The sequence below is a fragment of the Pogona vitticeps genome, chromosome 1, assembly GCF_051106095.1.
Source record: "Pogona vitticeps strain Pit_001003342236 chromosome 1, PviZW2.1, whole genome shotgun sequence".
NCBI lineage: Eukaryota > Metazoa > Chordata > Lepidosauria > Squamata > Agamidae > Pogona > Pogona vitticeps.
The window spans coordinates 43,559,909-43,582,306 of NC_135783.1; the positions used below are offsets into that span (position 1 = coordinate 43,559,909).

General features: G+C 44.7%; 1 protein-coding gene across 1 annotated transcript in view; it reads right to left on the minus strand.

Annotated features, from left to right (window-relative positions):
- The window catches only part of LOC144586124 (uncharacterized), a 53,035-nt gene that overhangs the window by 21,746 nt on the left and 8,891 nt on the right, over nucleotides 1-22,398 (minus strand). The window contains exon 2 of the mRNA XM_078384028.1: nucleotides 2,317-5,457. Coding sequence (XP_078240154.1) covers nucleotides 2,317-4,649 — 2,333 coding nt within the window. The 5' untranslated portion in view covers nucleotides 4,650-5,457. The remainder of the gene's footprint in view (nucleotides 1-2,316; nucleotides 5,458-22,398) is intronic.

Sequence of the window (22,398 nt, forward strand, 5' to 3'; positions counted from 1 at the left end):
AGCTTTCTATAGATTACTGCTGTTCTTCAGCCCTAACTTGCAACAGTTGCGAGCCAGAGTCTACCCCCCTCTGCTAGGCCTCTCAGCAGGCAGGCTAGATCACTGCTACTACACAGTTTTGCCTTAGCTTTTTTTCCCGCCAAAACAAGTTGCCTCAGAGCTCCCTAATCTAGTCTCCCCAGTTGGCACGTTCTTCCACTAGCGCACCTCCCCGTGAGGTACACCTAGAAGATTACCTACGCGCCCTCAGATTGTCCCTGACTAGACCCCCCTTGCTCTGGGCACACTTGCCAAGGCTTTGCTGTACCACTGGACAACTGGACCAGTCGTATCCCACACGCTGGACACCAATCAATGTGACAAACCCAGACCTACTGGGATATGCCACAGTTTCACTAAGCTGCCACCAACCATTCCCTATAAGAAGTCACACAGACCAGGGATGGATTTTTAAACAAATAAAAGAACAAGGTTTATTTACATAACACACAGGGAAAAATAAAAGGATCAAGCGAATAAGATACAGTAACGTGGCTTAGTCTCAATCATACATACACACAGTTTGGTTCACACAGAACACTTAACCTGAAGCACAGACCCTGAACCTATCAGTTCTGGCTAACCATACAGACACCTGAACCTATCAGGTTGGTACTGACTGACACACAGTAGTACCCTGTCTGACACACAGACTCCCACTCAAGCTTCTTCTCTCAGCTCTTCTCCAGCTTCTCCTTCAGCTCTAAACTTCTCCACACAGGATCCACATATATATACAGTACAGCCCCTCCTCCTGATGTCCCGCCTTCCACTCCCCATAGGATGGAACTTTCCCTCCAAACCCATGACAGACAGGTAACATCAGTGCTGTATGTAACACCTCCCCTCTTTATAAGTTGTTTTGTAGGGGGAAAGCTAAGGTGCTTTTCACCAAAAAACAACCTGGACCCAAAACAAACAAAAACAGTCATATAATAACATACAATACCATACTTACTTATACTTACACTCTATTAGGCATTTAAACATTTACCATTAACAATACATCAAGTTACCTTTATTCATACAAACCAACATGTTTAATAAACAAACACATTTGACTTTTTGTCATCAAAATATATACATAGTCCATGTTTCTTCCACCGTCTTCATTCTTCGGGTCTTCTTGACAAGGCGTCAGCAACACAGTTCACTGACCCTCTGACCACCTTCACTTCAAAGTCATAATCTTGCAGGTTTAAAGCCCACCTCATAAGTTTACTATTGTGGGTTTTCATTGTCTTTAACCATTGCAGTGGTGAATGGTCAGTGCACAGAATAAAATGTCTTCCCCAGATGTAAGGCTTGGCCTTCTGGATCACGTAGACTATGGCCAGGCACTCCTTTTCCACGGTTGCCAAATGTCTCTCACCTTTCTGGAGTTTCCTACTCAGGTAGGACACTGGATGCTGGTCACCATTTTCATCCTCCTGGCAAAGAACTGCTCCTACCCCGCTGTTAGATGCATCGGTGTAGATGATGAACTCCCGGTCGAAGTCTGGAGCACGCAGCACTGGATAGTTGATGAGCGCCTCCTTCAACCTCCGGAACGCCTCCTCACAGTCGCTGGTCCACGGGATGCGGTCATCAGCCTTCTTCCTCGTCAGATCGGTCAGCGGAGCCGCAATCTCGCCAAACCTCGGGATGAACTTTCTGTAGTAGCCCACCAACCCAAGAAATGATTTGACTTTTTTCTTGGTGTTGGGTCTAGGCCAATCACAAACTGCTTCTATCTTGGCCTCTAGGGGTTTTATCACTCCTCCCCCTACTATGTGACCCAAGTATTTTATTTCTGGGCTACCCAGCTGCAGTTTGTTCTCTTTGCAGAGCCTAGGCCAAAGCACTTCCTCCCCTGGGTCAAAGTGCCTCTCCCTGCCTTCCTGGTCATCCCAAGTTTTCTTTCTGACCTTTTGAGCTTGCAGAGTCTCTGCTGCTAGCTCTAGGTTTCTCTTTAAGTCATTCCTTAAAGTGCCTATATATGTCACAACGTCTTGTGGGTCATCCTGGGTGATCTGCTCCCAATTTTGTTTGATCAGATCAAGGGGCCCTTTCACCCTTCTCCCAAATAAAAGTTCAAACGGACTGAACCCGGTACTGGCTTGTGGCACTGATCGATAAGCAAACAAAAGGGATTGCAGCTTCTGGTCCCAATTGTTTGGATTTTCTGCCAAGTAAGCCCTAATCATGCGCATTAGAGTCCCATTGAACTTCTCAGTTAACCCATTACTTTCAGGGTGATAGGCAGTGGTTTCCTTGTGTTTAATTCCACAGATTTGCCATAAGCGTTTCATGAGCTTCGATGTGAACGATGCGCCCAAATCTGTGATTATTTCTGAGGCAAATCCCATCCTGGACATATACCCCACCAAGGCATCTGCCACTGTGTTAGTTTCAATGTTAGTCAAGGGTATGGCTTCAGGGTACCCCGTAGCATGGTCCACAATGGTGAGAATGAACCTGTTCCCCCTCTTTCTGGCCTTGGGCAAAGGTCCCACAATATCCACCCCTATGCATTTGAACGGAGTGTCAATCACAGGCAAAGGGCACAACTTTGCTTTGGTCCTGTCGCGGCTATTCCCCTGCCTTTGACACACATCACATTGTTTACAGAACTCTTTGATCTGCTTCCCTATTTCAGGCCAGTAAAAATTCTGTGTGATTCTCTGCTGTGTTTTGTTCACCCCTAAGTGCGCAGCAAACATGTCAGAGTGCCCCCTTTGTAAGATCATGGGGCGATACTTTTCAGGTACCACTAGCTGACTTCTGATCCCATCTCCCCCTTTTGAGATATTCCTCAGGGTCTCTCTATACAAAATTCCCTTTTTCTCATGAAATCTCACTGGGGTTTCAGGTGTTACCTGGGCATCTGTCACCTGTTCAAAACACTTTTGGAGAGTGGCGTCTGCCTTTTGCTCTTTGCCAAATTTGCTGTTTGTGGTCAAGGTTTCCACCACAGCTTCTGAACTCCCTTCACCTGCTTCCGTCTCGGGCTCATCAGTACCCCCCTGAACTGTCCCCGTGGTGGCTTGTGAACGTGTAATCACTAGCACCCGTTTCACATGTTCAGCCAGGTCATTTCCCACGAGCACGGCTGCTGGCAGAGTCGATGAAATCGCTAGCCGCCAAACTCCCCTCCAGCCTTGAAAGTTCACAGGTACCTCCGCTACTGGCAGTGAGATCACCTGTCCCTCAATCCCTGCCACCTTCATGCTCTCATTTGGGATTATATATTCCCTAGGAATAATATCTGGATGGCACAGGGTCACCTGGGAACAAGTGTCCCTCAGCCCTCGATACTGATGGTCAAGTATTCCTACGTCCACCCCTGCTGTTTCAAACAACTGAGAATCTGTTCTCACGAGCAAGCAGCGCTTGACCTCCACAAGAGGACCATTTTCCTCAGCCTGATCAGCAGATGTAACTGTTCCAGATTGAGTAGCCATGGCAACAGGCTCCCTCAGTGACAAGGAGCTTTGCTCTTTCTGGACACAGAACACAGCTTTTGGCTTGGTTCCACTCGAATCCTGAGGCACAATTCCTTTTAGCTGCTTTAATTTCTCACACTCTGAGATTAGATGGCCTTTTCCCTGACAGAAATAACATTTTCTGCTATATTTTGAGTCTTTCTCATCTTGTTTTGGTTTTCCCTCCAAAATCTGAGGTCTTGGTTTCATGTCTGAGGGCTTCCCTTCACCATGGGCCCCTCCCCCTTGCTGGCTTTTCCCTGGTCCCTGAGAGTACTTGCTGTAGGTTTCTTTAGGTTTCCCCATCGATTTTCCCTCACCCAAGGGCTTTCTTATTTGGGAAATAAAATCTGCGATCTCGGCTGCCTCTGCCACAGATTTCGGTTTCCTTTCCCTCACCTGGAATTTCAGTTCCCCATGCAGGACTGAATAGAACTGTTCCAGCGCTATCAAGTCTTTGAGCTGCTGAAAGGTCTCTGTCCCCTCCTGAGATAGCCATTTCTCTAGCAGCCTCACCAATTGGGCCCCCACTTGGGTAAAAGTCTGCTCTGGTTTCTTGGTGATTGACCTGAATCTTTGCCTCAGCTGTTCTGCATTTATCCCATGTCTGGCAAACACCAGTTTTTTAAACTCTGCAAAATCTTTCATCAGTTCCTCTGGCATCTCTGCATAGACTTCTGCAAGGCTGCCACTGATTAAAGATCGCATGATGGTCATCTTCTCAGTTTCCCTTACTGAGAAGTCCACAAACGCTCTTTCCACTAGGGAAAAGAACACCTCAGGACAATCTCCCTTGTGGTACACAGGGAATTTCTTCAGGTCAGCTTTAGACAATTGGCCTCCCTCAGAATCCCTATTGTTATTATTGTTCTGATTCATCAGTTCCAATTTTCTTAACTCAAACGCCATTTTCTCTCTCTCCAACGCCAATTCAAATTGTCTTTGTTTCTCTCTTTCCCTTTCCTCCATTTCAAATTGCCTCATCCTCAGTTCATGCTGTTGGACTATGAGCATTTTTCTGAGTTCTGGGTTCTGTTCTCCCGTGCTGTCACCTTGCACTGAGCCAAATTCATCCTCAGAACCTTGGTCAACCTGGGGGTCTTTCACTTCACCCATTTCTGCCATTTGGCTTCGAGTCAAGGGCATAATCCCCCCCCCCAGAACAGGCTGCTTTCAAAAGTCAAGCCTCAAAATAAAGCGACCACTTTTTTTTCTTTTTTTCTTTTGCCTCAGAACCAGCTTTCTATAGATTACTGCTGTTCTTCAGCCCTAACTTGCAACAGTTGCGAGCCAGAGTCTACCCCCCTCTGCTAGGCCTCTCAGCAGGCAGGCTAGATCACTGCTACTACACAGTTTTGCCTCAGCTTTTTTTCCCGCCAAAACAAGTTGCCTCAGAGCTCCCTAATCTAGTCTCCCCAGTTGGCACGTTCTTCCACTAGCGCACCTCCCCGTGAGGTACACCTAGAAGATTACCTACGCGCCCTCAGATTGTCCCTGACTAGACCCCCCTTGCTCTGGGCACACTTGCCAAGGCTTTGCTGTACCACTGGACAACTGGACCAGTCGTATCCCACACGCTGGACACCAATCAATGTGACAAACCCAGACCTACTGGGATATGCCACAGTTTCACTAAGCTGCCACCAACCATTCCCTATAAGAAGTCACACAGACCAGGGATGGATTTTTAAACAAATAAAAGAACAAGGTTTATTTACATAACACACAGGGAAAAATAAAAGGATCAAGCGAATAAGATACAGTAACGTGGCTTAGTCTCAATCATACATACACACAGTTTGGTTCACACAGAACACTTAACCTGAAGCACAGACCCTGAACCTATCAGTTCTGGCTAACCATACAGACACCTGAACCTATCAGGTTGGTACTGACTGACACACAGTAGTACCCTGTCTGACACACAGACTCCCACTCAAGCTTCTTCTCTCAGCTCTTCTCCAGCTTCTCCTTCAGCTCTAAACTTCTCCACACAGGATCCACATATATATACAGTACAGCCCCTCCTCCTGATGTCCCGCCTTCCACTCCCCATAGGATGGAACTTTCCCTCCAAACCCATGACAGACAGGTAACATCAGTGCTGTATGTAACAATACTAATACTAATACTAATACTACTAGTAATAGTAATAGTAATAGTAATAGTTATAGTTATAGTAATAGTAATGACAATAGTCTTAGAACTCCAGAGCTGAAAGGGACCCCATGGACCATTGAGCCCAGCCCCAGTCAAGGAGACACAGTGGGGAACTTAACTCCAAATCTTTGGCACCCCAGCCAGGCATCTACCTAAACCACTGTGCTGTCCAGCAGTAAGAATCTCCATTCACATGGCAATGATGGAAAACTACATGCAATTCCCATCCTCCCTATATAAAGGCCTTCCTTTTTGCTAGTTGCTGAAGGACAGTAACGGCTACTAAACTTAGACATTTTAGTAATCCTATATGTATATCCCACCCACCCCCTGAAGGGTTGGAGACATTGGTATCAATGCAGAAGGAAAGACAAAAACACAGAAAAAAGGAAACAAAGAAAATATGAGATAGCTTTGACTAAGAATGTCATTTGTTTGGTAAGAATTTTCCAAAGTTTGCAAATGTCTTCATAAAATTTATTTATTTATTTATTTAATTTATATGCCGCCCACATTACCCAAAGGTCTCTCGGCAGCTTGCAACATTTAAAATACAATAAAAAGACAAAACAATTAAAATGCAATTAAAATATATACTCTAAAAATTGCCATCAGGACCCACAGCTGATATTATTTCAATTAAAAGCCTTCTGGAACAGGAAGGTTTTAACTTGGTGCCAAAATGTCATCAGTGTCGGCGCCAGACGAATCTCAGTCGGGAGAGCATTCCATAGTCTGGGGGCAGCTGCTGAAAAGGCCCTTTGTCTACAAGCCATCCCTCTTACCTCCTTGAGGGATGGCTCTTTCAAAAGGGCCCCCTAGATAGATCTTAACTGCCGGATAGGTTCATATGTAAGGAGGTGGTCCTTCAGGTATCCAGGGCCCAAGCCATTTATAACTATATGTACAGGGCTTGGCTTTTGAAGGTATGACTTTGAATCCCTGTACAGGGCAGCTACTGGACAGCAGCAATAACTGAAGGCGATGCTAGTGTAGGATGTTTCACAGATAAAAGCAGTGACACTCAAGTTAACTTTTCTTAGTACTGAAGAGAAAGCAGCAATGGCAAACCACTGTTGATCCTTTCTTACCTTGAAAAATAGTGCTGTTGCTAATGCAACAAGATTAAAGCCAAAGGGGTGTCTGGTGTCTAATGTGCACAGAGGCAAAAGAAAAATCTGATGTTGCACAACACATACAATAGGAACATGAAAAATGAGAAGTTGGAATCAAGATAAACTGGAAACTGTAAAGCAAGTAATGGAATATTTAAACATCGTTGTGCTTGGCATCAGTGAATTGGAAGAAGACATTTTCAATCAGACAATACAAAGTGTTCTATCCTGGAAATAACAAACTCAGAAGAAATGATATGGCTGTATGGATACAGTACATAGTACAGGCAGTTGAAGGCTATAATGCAAAGTCTGACTGAGTAATATCAATCAGGCTTTTAGGAAGAACCATAAATATCACCATCATTCAAGTCTATGCTCCAACTACAGATGCTGAAGAAGATCAAATTGAAAGCTTTTATGCAAGCATCCAGGAGAAAATTGATCACACACCAAAACAAGATGTGCTTATAATCATAGGTGACTGGAATGCAAAAGTAGATAACAAAGCAGAACCCAATGCTCTTGGAGAATTTGGCCTAGCATCAGAAGCAAGGTAGAATAATGACTTATAGAGTTCTGCAAAGCCAGCAATCTGTTTATTGCAAATACATGCTTCAAGCAACCAAACAGACTGCTGTATGTGTGGACATCACCAGATGGTCAATATAGAAATCAAATAGACTAAGTAATGGAGAAAAAGTATTTTTCGAATATTCTGCCCTAAAAAGACCTGGAGCAGATTTTGGTACTGATCATGAACTGTTAATATCCAACATTGGAGTAAAGCTGAAAAAGAATCATTGTGCCAACTATAATTTTAAAAAATTTCTGATGTATTTAAAGTCTGCATTCACTATAGATTTATATTACTAAACTCAATTTTAAGTGTTTTTTCTATCATCCATCTAGAAGTTTTTTCTTTTCTTTTTTACTACAGAAATTGTCTTTTTTGCATTCTCCTCTAATAATATATCTGGTTTCAATTCATAGATATCCATACCAGTCATGGTATGGATGTGGAAGCTGGACAGTGAAGAAGACTGACAGGAAAAAAAAAATTGAAACGTTTGAAATATGTTGCTGGAGTAGAGCTTTGCAGATACTCTGAATCACTAGAAAGACAAACAGGTAGGTCATAGAGCAAATCAAGCCTGAACTATTTGTGGAGGCAAAAATGATAAAACTTTGGGCATATCTTGAGAAAGAAAGAGTCTCTGGGAAAGACCATAATGCTAGGAAAAGTGGAAGACAGCAGGAAAAGACTAAATATGAGATGGATTGACTCCTTTAAAAAAAACAGCCTTGGATTTACAAGAGCTGAGCAGGGCTGTTGAGAACATTAGGGGAGAATTTATTCCTAGGGTCATTATAATTCAGAGGTCACGTGACAATGACAATAAGCACCAAAGCACCAAAGCCAGCACAACCACTGTGTGGGCAGTCTGGTTTTCCGTACAATTCCTTCTACCTAGTGCTATTCTAGAGTATTATAGTCATGGTGTCAATGTTTTATTCTGCAAAAACATGATGGAGAAATTCTGGAAATAATTATTCAAATCACACTTTCATTATAAAAGAGAAAGAAAAATTTCAGAGCGCAGCTCAGAAAAGTGTTTCCTAAAATATTTCAGCTCTGTACTGTATGTGTCGTTCCTCACCATGCAGCACTTTTCTCAGACCTTCTGAATGATATGTTTGGAAGGACCACTGGAGATGCATTTTCTTTCCTCTAATATATTATTTTCCCTGTAAGCTCTGTAGCAAGTATTTCTTCCCTATGAAAGAAATAAAAATATTTCCAACAACCCCCCCAAAGCAAAACCAAATAATACTTACCCTGTCTCTTAAGACTGATAAATGTCATAAAACTTGAAAAATTCTGCTCAAAATGTCCCTAAAAATACCTTAAAAGTCCTTTAAATCAACTTTTGAAAGTAATTGGGAACAGTTACTTGCGACACCTAAAAAGCTAAAACACTATTTGTTACACTGACTTGTACCCTGAGCATTTTTGCCTTTTCCTGTCTTCTCATTATGTTAAAACACAATTAAGCAGACATTCTTATATTAAACCAGCCAGCTTCTTTGAAAACCCTTCAAAAGTAGATCTCTCCCCCTTAGAAACCTCTTCACCAGGAGCCAAATGGTTATTAAAACACCCGCTGAATGAAAAGGCCTTCACTTGGCAGGGCAAGGATAGCAAGAAGGGGCCAGCTTGGTCTCCCTTTGAAGGAACAATCCGAGAACAAAGTCCAGCCCATAAAAATACAAAACTTGGAAGTTTTGTTGTTGTTTTAAAGCACCTGCTTTTATTTCAAAAATAGGACTTGAGATAAAAGAAAAGTCTGCTTCTGCTTCTTCTGCTACTGCCACTTGGGAGCAAGGGAGGATCAGTTTTTTCTTCAGCATAGACCAAAAGACAGCGAGGTTGCAAGACTGAAATATTAGCAGAGTTAGAATGTCTCCGTTTACTCTTTCCAAGGAGACAGAGTTTTACAATTAGTCACTATGTACATGTATATGAAAAATAATTGACAGATATGTTTCAGGTTGCACGGTCACCTCAGCCATTAAGAATGAGCAATACGAGGTACAGCTTGTACTGTACTTGCAATTCTAAGATGTCATCATTACTTCTCTTTTGCTGGTATCAGTTCAAATGACACAGGAGTCTTTACAAGTATCCTGGCAATCCCAACCAGGTTGTGACTTGGGTAACGGGTGCCCGAACATAAATTTTTGCAGTGAGTTACCTCCTGCCCTTCTTGAACTGTAGTCCTTCCTGAAATCTCACTTTAAATTCCAAAGCACCCATCAAATGAGCAAACAGACCAGAAACTCATGCCAATTTAGCAATCTCTTTATCAGAGAGATTTATCTCTTTTTGTTCATCTAGTCCAGTGCGCTACAATAACATGAAGTCTGAACTTTTCTTTAGAGGTTCACATGACTAAACTGAGGCTAACATACTTAGCCTGTATCACGAGAAGGCAAGACCCACGAGAAAAGACGTTATCCAAGAATAAGTGGAAGGCAGCACTGAAACAGGAAGTTCAAATGTGAGATGAGTTAACTCAATAAGGGAAGCCATGGCTTTGAGTTTGCAAGACATGAGCAAGGTTGTTAATGTCAGGATCTTTTGGTGGCCATTAATTCATAGGGTTACCATAAATTGAAAGCAAAATGATAGCAAATGAGAGCATCCACCCAGGATCTCCAGCAGGTAAGTTGAACTCATAGCCAGCTAGCTGATCATTTTAAACTGAGATACTTGTCTGCCACTGTTGTATGCAAAGCATATGTTCAGCCACTAGCATCTGAATGGGACTAAATCCCTTTCTTTAAAAGCAGAGGCTAAGATGTTCAAGCATTTAAGGCTCGTACAGTCCCTTATAATCTGCACCTTGTCTGTTTATACAGTGCCTCATTCTCACTCAGTCCACAGACTCATTGTGTGGGAAGGAAATTCACTTTTTCCTCTCTGGAATTTCTCACAGTATTTACTCATTTATTTATGGCTTACATTCCCGCCCACTCCCTTGTTCAATCCCAGTGAAACTCTGAGAGGCTTTCAAGCTCATTAAAATATTTAACACTTGAAATGTCAGTTGCCACATTTCAAAACAAAACAAAACACCCAAATTATTTGAAAGCTTCCAATGTATGTGTGAATTTGAAAATCAAAATATAGAAATCTGGGAATTTGTATTCAGGCAAATGTCTGCTATAAAGGCATTCCTTAACTCTGCTGAAACTACCATCAATAGGCGAAGTGCTGATGCTGAACATATAATGTCTCAATAAATGCAATAAGCTGTAGTGCTTGCGGTAACTCATGGTGAAATAATTACAACTTCATGCTCAGTATTCTGTATAAGTTACAGTGCATATAACTTCAAACACAGAAGTGGTTGTCCTGATGTTGTCCAGCTTCCGGGCCTCTGCAGTCCTGCTTCTTGCTTCCCCAAGTACCGAAATGAAGACGCAGACAACATACATTTGGAATTAAACATGGGCCACACTTTATTAGCCAAATTAGATTTCCTTAAATCAAATAAAACCAAATCCATATTGAGGGGACCTGCGGTAGTGCGGGGAAATAACACCAAATAAATCCTTATATGCCAATGGGCGAGTCCCAGCCCCCAGGTTCCAGCTGTACTACCGACCGGTGGAACCTGGAAGGCTTAATTAAAACACCCCAGACCTCCAGCCATCTCCTTTAATGACTTTTCGGTCCGAAAGTGTTTCAGCGCCTCAGTTGCCTTCAGCCCTGTAATCGCATGATCCGCAGGAACTGTCAGCATTGACGCACTGTTGCTTAAATATTACCAAAAGGGAAACACCGTGACGACCAGTTATTCCCGCACTACCCGCCACCACATGAGGACTAGCATCGGCTATGTCCCATGAGCCTACCAAGAAAACCAAATTCCTCCAGCAGGCCCCCTCTCAAATCATCCAGGAAAATGTCCAAACCTGCCTCGGACAGGTGGACCCCATCTTCACGGAAATACTCCAATTTGGATGTTAAGATTCTGTGATGGCCAATCACCGAACCCAATCCGCGCTTGCATACACTTCTGCAAACTTCCTTATTAACCAAACGACGGGCATTATTTACCCTGTCCACATTAATAGCACCACGCCACTTTAAGCGTGGAATGATCGTTGACCAAACGATCCTCATTCTGGGATATAAGGCATGTAGCCTATCCAAATCCCGCAATATGTCCAATATCAGTGCTTTACCAGGCACCTGAGGCAAATCATTGCCCCCCAAATGGACCACCAAGATGTCTGGAGGCGAACATCCAAAGGCCGTAAGCCGTCCAAATTGAATCCATCGCATGCCGCGCACGCCCCTCCATGTAATGGAGGCCTGGGCTCCCAGCCCCAGATCGCTTCCCCAATGAGAAGCAGCAGCGTAACGGGCCGCCCAATAGATGAAACTATGTCCCACCATCATCACGTTCCATCGAGCCTCTGGCATCTCTCCACCTGAAAGACAAAAACAACCCCTACCTACACGTTAGGTAATTGTCTGATATATTTATTAAAACAGCCCGACGACCAACGACCCAACTGCTTAATCGTTTCAGCATTGTAACCCAGAGCTGCCGCAGTGGAGGCAGCCCCTATTCTAAATGAATGCGTACCAAACCGCATGCCCTGCACCCCCACTCTTTCCAGCGCCATATCAGTTAGTTTCCAAAATTGATATTTTGTCAATGGTGTGCCATCTGCATGTTGGAAGAAATAACCTCCATTGTTCCCCCGGACTTCCAGAAACTGACTGACAGCTCGCACTGGGCACAATTTGACTATACTACAACGTCCCAACCTAACCTGTCCACCCTTCCCGTGCTGATCAGTTTTAGATCTCCTGATCCTAAGTATGACCTGATCATTATGAATCTTTACGTCTGCCCTCTGCAAAGCCAAACGGGAACCATCCATTCTACTTAATGCTACCAATTCACTAATCCGAGGCGCCCCAAAAAATGCCACTAACGACGCCGTACGAAAAAGCACTGTTTCGTATCCGTCCTTACATATCGTACCCCATAGATCCACTAAACTCACTAATATCCCTGGCGATATAGGAGTCCTGTCATCCCTTGACCGACCCCTCTCCCGAGACCAACCCTCAATCATCTTCTTAATTCTAAATTCCCCTGACGTATCCTTCCAACCATTTGCTTTCACATAAAATCTTAAAGCTGCTAACTTACCCTGGATAGTACCCGGGGCCAAACCCTTCCTATGCAATTCCACAATAAATTGCTGTATGTGTTCAACCGGTGCCGGCCACCTCAGTTCCAGACGTGCCCTGCACCTAAATTCTGAAAACTCTTTCACTACCCTTCTATATTTTGTTCCCGTCTTTGGGGCCAAAGCCATACCTATCGCACGCGACGCTTCCTCACGCCAATCTGCCAGACCTCTGCCGGAAGCACTTCTGGCAGATCCCTGGCCTCCGGTGCCAATTCCCTGAAACGCCGGATCTGTTGGCGTGAAAGAGCGTCAGCTATCTGATTATCTACGCCAGGCATGTGACGCGCATGCACCACGACATTAAACCGGAGCGCCTTCAAAGTAAATGCCCGAACCAACTCCATGACCCTCTCTGAGCGTGACGTCAAATTATTGATGATGTGCACCACCGCCTGATTATCACACCAGAATTGCACCACCGTATTGGCCCATTCGTCTGCCCACAACCATAGTGCTCCAACTATTGGAAAAAATTCCAAAAAGGTTACGTCCCTGGTAATACCTAAGTGATGCCATTCTTCCGGCCACATCCCTGCACACCATCTTCCTTGAAAATATATACCAAAACCTAAACCCCCGGCCGCATCGGAATTGACCTGGACATCCGCCCTAAGGTTAACATCTGACCTCCAAAAAGAAACCCCATTAAACTGCTCCAAAAACTGTTCCCAAACCCGCAGATCCTCTCTCATTCCCTGCGTTATCCGTGTTTTATGAAAAGGCTTCCTCAACCCTGACATGGCGCTGGAAAAACGCCTTACAAAAGCCCTTCCTGGCACTACCACCTTACAGGCAAAATTCAAGTGCCCAACCAATTGCTGCAGCTCCCTTAAGGTTACCTTCTTCCTATCCCGAAAACTACGGACCAGCTTCCTGATATTCAACAATTTGTCCAGCGGCAATCTTGAAGCCTGCTGAGTCGTGTCCAATTCAATACCCAAAAACGTAAGGGTCGTAGACGGCCCCTCCGTCTTCTCCTCAGCTAATGGCAACCCCAACTCCGCCGCTAACTCCCGGAAAGCCTCCAGAAACCTAAAACATCTACCCGTGTTTGCCTGTCCAGAAAACAAATAATCATCCAGGTAATGAGCTGTTAATGCACAGCCAATCCTCTGACGAAGCAGCCATTCCACGAATGTACTAAACTTTTCAAAGGCCGCGCACGAAATCGAACACCCCATAGGAAGGGCCCTATCGACATAATATTGGCCTTGAAACTGAAAACCCAGTAAGTTATAATCTTCCGGATGAACCGGTAAAATCCGGAAAGCCGATTTTACATCAGCCTTGGCCAACTCCGCATTGATGCCACAAGATCTAACCATTCTCACCGCCTCATCAAATGATGTATATCTAACAGAACACAGCTCTTCCGGTATGGCATCATTCACAGAATCACCCTCCGGATAAGACAAATGGTGTATCAACCTAAATTCCCCCGGGTGTTTCTTGGGAACAATTCCCAAAGGTGAAACCCTTAGGTCCACCAGTGGCGGCCTGGTAAATGGCCCCAGTACCCTACCTTCACTCACTTCCTTGTTAATTTTCTTCAAAACCACCTCCTCCATACCTTTAACCGATTTCAAATTCCTGGCAAAAAATGCTCTCCGAATACCCAATGCTGGTATCCGAAATCCGTGTCTAAACCCATCTCGCAAAGACACTGCATCTTCTGGCCTGGGATAATGCCATAAGCCCTCTTCTAATCTATCAATTTTGATTGGCGTTGGCCCCCTTTCCAGAAGAGCTGCCACCCCCTTCAGGCTTCCTACTGGAACCACCTTGCTTGCCCTGTCGCTGTCCTCCAGCCCGGAAACAATTGGATCTCGGGTGTTTTCCCCCACAGGTAATGCATTCATGCTTAAACCTGCAAGGGGACTTGCTGCATGACCCCTTATTGTTAAATTCGTAGCAGGGCAGCCGGGGTTGAACCGTCTGCCCCGCCCCCTGGCGGGTACCAACATTCCCAGTAAACTTAATGTTCAGGTGTCCACAATCGAATCTGTCGCCCAGGTTTGTTTTAGCTGGCGACATGTGCTGTAGCCAAAGCCCAGGGTGTACCTCATCCCAACGCAGTTCCGGCCTGATAGCACTTCTCATCCTGAAAGCTTCATCATACCTTAACCACGCCTGACCTTCAAATTCAGCCTTCGCTCTACGCATTATATCGTAATACTGGAAAAGGGCTGAGGCCTTCCAGGGTTGCATCTTTACCAACACCCCAGCATATATGGTGAAACCCGTAACCCAGTTATTCCAATTTCTATCTGGTCTCTTCCTTCTGTGTTTTTCCTTAATTTTTTCATCATCCTTGTCCAGCTCCTTCACCTCATATTCCCTATTCAATAGATCATAGAAGTCAAGATAATCGCCTCTCCAAATCCGTTCTTTAATTGCTGGCGTCAGATGATCGCCTAGAGGCGTACTGTAGTCTGTGTACGGCGTATAAAGAAACGGAGCTGAATTGTAGCCCGTATTAGGCACTGACGGGTGCAGTGTCAAATTTGCCTCTCTACCCTCTATTGTAGGCCCTGCCTTACCTGATGTTGCACCAGGCGTACCCCATCCAAACCACTGCGGGGCAATCTGTGGCCAACAATGCCCAGGCCCCGGCATGGGGGACAACACCCCCATGTTGTGAGATCCTGTAGGTTGTTGACGCCCATCATACCACGGCCAGTACACCCCTTGCCCTGATGTGTTGTGTAATCCACCATACTCACCCCGTCTCTCACCCCTTGCAGCCTCAGCAGCCTCAGGTGTGTACGTAGCTGGGTCCTCATATGGGTCATACCCATAGGACGTTCCCTCCCCAGCTTCCATGTTGCGTGTTGTCTCCGTCCTATTACGCTTGCGTCCCTTTTTCTCCAAATGCTCCGATGGTATGCCCTCGCTTCCATCGTGGTCTCCAATCTCATGACCCTGCTCAGACTCAAGTACAGCAAAACGCCTTGTTAGTTCACTAGTAAGAGCCTTTAATTCAGCTTTCCGTTTTCCCTTTGACTCCCTAGCAGACCGCCGTGGTGTAACCTCATCGCCACTAGGGGCTCACTTCTCAAATCTCTGTGCTTCCATGTGTGTAACCTTAGAATGCAGTTCCCTCAGCATAGCCCAAGATTCATCCTCAGAAGATGATTGCAGGGGTGACTGCTGCCTCACCACCTGACGCCGCACTGGCTCCTTCCCTTTCTTCCTACCACCTCCTTTCTTGGGTGGCATCCTGAATGTGCTTCCCTGTTGTAGTACCTATTCGTTAGCTTTATGATTTATTTATATATGCTTGAGAAGTCTGCTTATCGTATATATAATTAGATGTCCCACAGACAAGCACTAAAAACCAATGACCAAACAACCCCTCCCTGTTGGAGGCCTCTGCTTCTTTGACTCGCCCCCTGCTTTTCTTGATTTTTTTTATTTATTTCTCATTTATTTATGTATTTATGTATTTATTTATTTTTCTTCTCCCTTCTCTCTCTTTTTTTTTTTTATAAACCCCACTTCAAAATGGCCACCGCCAATAGACCATGCGGCCGGGCAGGGCCTTACAAAATGGCCGCCACCCACACCAACTTGCCCAGTCTGTTTCACTTTCCCCAGGGCAATCTACCACCACCCTGTGCTAGTGCCTTACACCAAAGAAGGCTCCCAACCCTATACCATTAAGGGAGCGCGGCCTCCCCTGTACCGCTAATTCCCCCCCTTTTATTATTATTATTGCTATTCTTTTTTATATATGTATGTATATATATATATATATATATATATATATATATATATATATATATATATATATATATATATATATATATATATATATATATATATATAATTTTATTTCCCTTTTTTTTTAAAATAATAATAAACCAAGGCTTCACAAGTGGGGGGGGGGTGCCAACCCACCTAGCAGCTATTTTCCAGGGCAACCTAAAGCCCCACCAGGTAGACCAACCCCCCTGCACCGGCGGCGCTGGCGCGTTCGCGCCCCACTCACTCAACGAACCCACCCCCACCCCACCAATCCCCAAACCAAGCCCCGCGGAGCCGCGCCCGCGCTCCACTCGAGCCTCGCGGCCGCTTGCTATGAAGAAGGGGAGAAAGTGGGATAGAGCCCAAATACGACCTCCGTTAAAGATGTGGGGGCGGGAGTCTAAAAAGGGGGAGAACCGACCGGACGCTCCAGCTGACGAGCGGAGCCGCGGGTGGGGCCCGACCGCCTCGCCGCCGCCCGCTCCCTCCCGGTCTCCTCAACCTCCTCCTCCCCCACAGATCTCTCAATCGGGCTAGTACAGCCCAAACAAACCGCTTGACACTCGAGCCTCGAGAATCCAAGAACTGGTCCAAGCAAGAGAGAGCCTCGCTCCGCACTCCCTCTTCCTCCAGTGCCAGAAGCGAAAGCCCTTTGCAACAGGCCGGCGCTCTCTTAAATAGCGCCGGCCTGCGTCAGCAAAGTGACGTGGCCCCTGTTGCCTGCGCTTCCGGCACCGGAGGAAGCAAAAGCGCTGCGCTTACGAGGGCGTTGCCTCGCCCCTCCAGCGCGCGAACCCTTCTTCCATGTTTGCAGTTACATGCTGTTTGTAAACTGAGCAGAATACTGATACATCAGTTTATAATGCCCTCAAAATGCAGCCGTTGGCATTTCACCAGGAAAGTTCCTCCTCACAGGCTAAGACTTTGTTTCACCTCATGTCTCTTGCTATCTCACAGGGAGGTCTTGCCTCAACTAAAGGCTACTAGCAGATCTCTAGTGGGGGCTAGCCAGTCTTTCGTCTTTCAAGGACTGGAAAATGATACTTTTGTCACTTCTCCCTCATGTGGAATCTAGTCGAACCCTGTTTTTTTGATTTTTTTGTTTCCAATCTGGTTTCACAAGCCAAGGGCTTCACATCTGGCCCAGTTTATGAACTGTTCACCTTCACCCTAAATTTTATACCAGGAGAATTTGAAAATTCATTTTATTAGTAACAAATCCCTGAGTATTGTGTGGGGATGTATGGGGTGGTGGTGTACATAATTAAAATAAATTGTTTTTATGTTGCTCTCTTCCACCACAACGCCTCATGACATATGAGTCGCATATTGTGCTACAGAATGAGAGGGGGCACATAGGCATAAAACATAATACAAAGCACAAGGAATCTCAAAATGCCAAATGCCAATATCCACAGAAAACAACAGAGCCAAGGCACTCCTGCCCATCTCTCTGTGCTTTGCCCTGAATGAAGTCCAGAGTACACACCATTTTTGTCTCAATGCAAACTATCACATCTGGTCAGTTCTGCTTGAAACCTGGCAGAGGCTATCACAGCTCCCAGGGCTGTCAAACTGCATCTGTCTTTTTGTCATCAATCTGCATTACATCTGCTTTGTAGACAACGCTCCTGACGTCTTTGGTTGTGTAGCTTTGCAACACATAAAATCCACCTCTCTGTTTTTATAAAACTCTACACAGGACAGATGTGTTTTGTTGAAAGGTTAAATGGCATTAAAACCATCACTACTCCTTTTATGATGCTTTGTTTTTCCCATCAAATGCATAATCTCTAGAGTTATTCCAGCTTCTTCTCTTTCTTTTAGGTCTTACATTAATCATGTATTGTAGTACTACAAAGGCAGTTTAAAATGCTGGATAGTTTGCAATGCTAACAGCACAGCCTCTTATCTTAAAACTGAACCCCCTCCCGACCTGGTTAGAGCAGCTATTTGCTCCTAGAATGCTGAGACCTGAGCAGGTCAGGTGTTTACAAACTTTTCTATACCCCTTGGAAAGCAGCCCTTCCCCCAAGACCACATACACTTTTGCTAATCACTTGAAACTCTGAAAAACTGCAGATGTTTTTGTGGGAGAAGAAGGAAACTAATTGTCCATTGCCAAGCCGAGCAGACAAATGTTTCTTGGTTTTAGAAACATAGGCAGCTGCCTGTTGTGTCAGATTGTCAGCCCATTTGGCTCACTGGTTCTCAGTCTTTGGGACCTCAGATGTCCTTGTACTACAACTCCCAGAAATCCTGGCCACCACAGCTAGTGGTGAAGGCTTCTGGGAGTTTTAATCCTAGAATATCTGGAGACCCAAGACTGAGAAACACTGATCTACTGAATCTTTTCCATGCTGACCAGCAGCAGGTCTTCCAGGCTTTGGAAGAGAATCAGCCCCATCTCAAGAAACCAGAAATTGAATCTGGAGATCTTTGCACCTTAGCATCTGTACTGCCACTGAGTTAAGGCTGCACTGGGATCCTCTGGTGAGTGATGAAATTCCTTTGATGTACTAACAAGAACACATTTGACGTTCCCTTGGAGGAACTGGGCATTGCCTCCTCTTTCACCCTCAATGCCAGAAGTCTGTGTGAGGATGTCATTTCCCCATAATTTTATCCTAACATGGCCAGTTCTGATTAACTCAGACCCTGTGACATCAATATATTCAAGGCTTCCTGATTGATTAGATTCATGTAATAAAAGAGGAGGAGGAAACCAATGCCCTTTATCCATTTCTGTCTGGGTTCAAGCTGTGTCAAGGCATGGAGGCACATTGGTCGCCCTGCAAAATGACCTCTTGAGGGAGGTCAACAAGAGCACAATGTCCTTGTTGGTCCTTCTCTGCCTATCAGCGGCCTTTGGTACCATTGACAATGGTATCTTCCTGGGGAATCTCTCAAGGTTGAGGATCAGTGGTCAGGTCTTGGCCTGGCTTTGGTCTTACTAGGAGGACCACCCTCATAGAGTTCAGCATGGGGAGATGCTGTCCACTCTGTGGACTCTCAATTGTGGAGACCCGCAGGGGTCAATCATCTCCCCAATGCTATTTAATATATGAGGCCGCTGGGAGAGGTCATCAGGAGTTTTGGAGCTTCGTGCCACCAATATGTGGATGACACCCAGTGCTATCTCTCCTTCCACTCTTCTGTAGTGGATGCTGTCCTGTCCCTTGAGTGCTGCCTGGATGCAGTGCTGGGATGGATGTGGGAAAACAGACTAAGGCTAAATCCGGACAAGATGGAAATCCTTTGGGTAGGCCCCCAGTGTCTGTGGTCTAGGTGCCTCCCTATCTATTGGGGTCCCCACTCTTTCCATGAAGGATGAGATGCGCAGCTTGTGCGTACTTCTGGACCGAGCACTATCAATAGCACCACAGGTAACGTCTGTGGTCTCATCTGCTTATATCCATCTAAAGTGGATCGCCAAGCTGCATCCCTACCTTGACACCAGGTCCCTTACCATGCTGCTTCATGCTCTGGTAGTCTCGAGATTAGACTACTGTAATGCCCTCTAAGTGGGGCTGCCCTTGGGACTGCTACGGAGACTCCAAGGGGTCCAGAATGTGGCGGCCAGACTTCTGAGTGGGGTTAGAAAATACCAACATATCTCCCCCACCCTGGCCACCTTACACTGGTTACCTGTTCACTTCTGTCCCAGTTTCAGTGTGATGGTATTAACCTGTAAGGCCCTAAATGGTTTGGGACCTCGTTATCTGGCTGAACAGCTCCTTCAAGTTAGGTCTGCCCATCCCATAAGATCACCACAGGCAAGGCGGCTGAGAGTTCTGACCCCAAGAGAGGCCAGGAAATCAGCCACCAGAAATCAGGCCTTCTCCACAACTGTGGAATACCCTCCTGCCCGAAGTTTGCCCCCTCACTAGGCAGTTTTTTAAAAAACATTTAAAACCTGGCTATTTAGGCAGGACTTTCCTGAACAAATAATAGCCTGATGCAACAGTGCCCCCAATAATGTGACATTTAACATACCACCATGTTTTTATGCTATTAAATGCAATTTATTATACTGTATTTCACTGTGTCTTCCACTGTATTTTATGGTATTTTGTTTTGCACTGTTTAATTTGTTGATGTCGTCTTATTTTGCTATTCTATTGTTTTCTGTTTAGTTGTTGTAAACTGTCGCAGAATGCCCTTGGTGGCCAGATGGGTGTACTGTATATAAATCAAATAAATGAATGAATGAATGAATGAATGAATGAATGAATGAATGAATGAATGAATGAATAAATAAATAAATAAATAAATAAATAAATAAATAAATAAATAAATAAATAAATAAATAAATAATAGGAAGAGAAAAGAATACTAATCACCAAAGGAGGAAAACCCAAGATAAAAATCTGTGGTTGTGAACCAAACCACCACAGAGAGAGAGAGAGAGGTCAGTACTGCTTTCTATTGAGCCAGTCAGGTACCGATACAATCCTTCCTCCATGCCAGGCATTGCAGATGAAGTGCTTTGGGAGGTCACCTCCATTACTGGCCAAAGCAGACTCCCTGGGCACCTCCCCTACAGTGCCCGGATCTGAGGAGTCTCAGAGTACTCAGCCTTTAAGCCCTTGTCAGTTTTGGAAAACCAGGTTCTCCAGAGCAACAGCAATGGGAAGGGGGGTATTCTCAAAGAATGTGGGGGGAGGGAATAGTACAACTCACTGTTCAGGATGCTCTGCTGGCTGAGAAAGGTGGTCCTAATGAAAGGACCAGCCCTGATCATCTTACTTCTGAGTAGGCAGCATATCTATTATCACCTCATGAGACGAACTTGTGTTCTCATGGTTGGCACATTTAATCCAAGCAATGCCAACCACAACATTTTCAACAATGGTCACTTCCAAGAAACATTTCATGTAAATTTCACTTCCAAGCCTACATTTACAGAGAGAAAAAACTCTGCAAATGAAGATCTCAGCATTCGAAAACTGAGTCTGGTTTTGGATAGAATATCACTGGAGCATTCTCACTTTAGGTGAAATACATTAGCCCTTGAGATTTCTGCTAGATAGATTTAGGCTGACCTCAGATAGCTATCTCTCTCTGCCTCAGGCAGAGTGTAAGCCCTGGGCAGCAGGCCTTACTCTTAAATGTCAAAGCTTATCTGAAAAGCAATGGGCTGGTGACATACTGTGATGCCAACTGAGGTTTGTAGCGAACTGTCACCTGCAGTCCTGCAGCTTCACACACCGAAGAGCTTCCTCCTTGGTGTTTTGTAGTCAATTTCTGGTTTTGGATCTTTCTAACTTTACATCCTGAAGAAAGTTTGCTCTTGTGTATGTGCTAAGAGTCAGTAAGCATGAGGCTCTTGCCTGAGATAGAGCTGTACAGTGTCAAGCCATCAGGTGCGTCTTTTTTTAATCTTAACTTGTCTAGGAGCCTATGTAGGATCTAGGGATTTCCACTCAACAGTTGTTGCTCTTCTGGCAGAGGAGGGAACAGAAACCAAGGTGGGAACTTTTCCCAGTAGAGATGGATGGATGATCACTTCTATTCTGTTCCATCTCAGCTGATAATCATACTACAGTTATTAAGGCAGGTTAGTGCACTGGGAATATGAACACCCAATTATTAATATTTCAAAGTCAAGCATCCTACACTGAATTGGTCCCCAGCGAAGAGCAGCTCCATCCATTTGTTCAGTGCTTGGATACCTTATTTTCTATTGGGTTCATAGCTCATGGCTTTGATGTATCATTGGGGTATGTAACTTAACTCCTTGTGTGATAAATTTGCACACACGGATCTGAGCACAGCCATTCATGTGCACCCAATTTGCTGCATAATCTCTGATGTTACTATAACTAATAATAAATAATGCTAATAAAAATGTTGATGCAATACTGGCCACACAGTTGTTAGCTTAACAACTGTAGATGAATTGTTTGTATTATATTTGCTTCAAGCTGTTGAACAGGGATAAACCAGCTCTCCAAGGACTATCCTTAAACCAACACAGTAATTATCCAATTTTACTAGAGAAACTGGATAATGTTTCTGAGACAATGAAGGGAGCATAAAAATTATTTGTTCTGAAGCCTCAAAACCTTCTCATTCCTCTCCTCAAATGC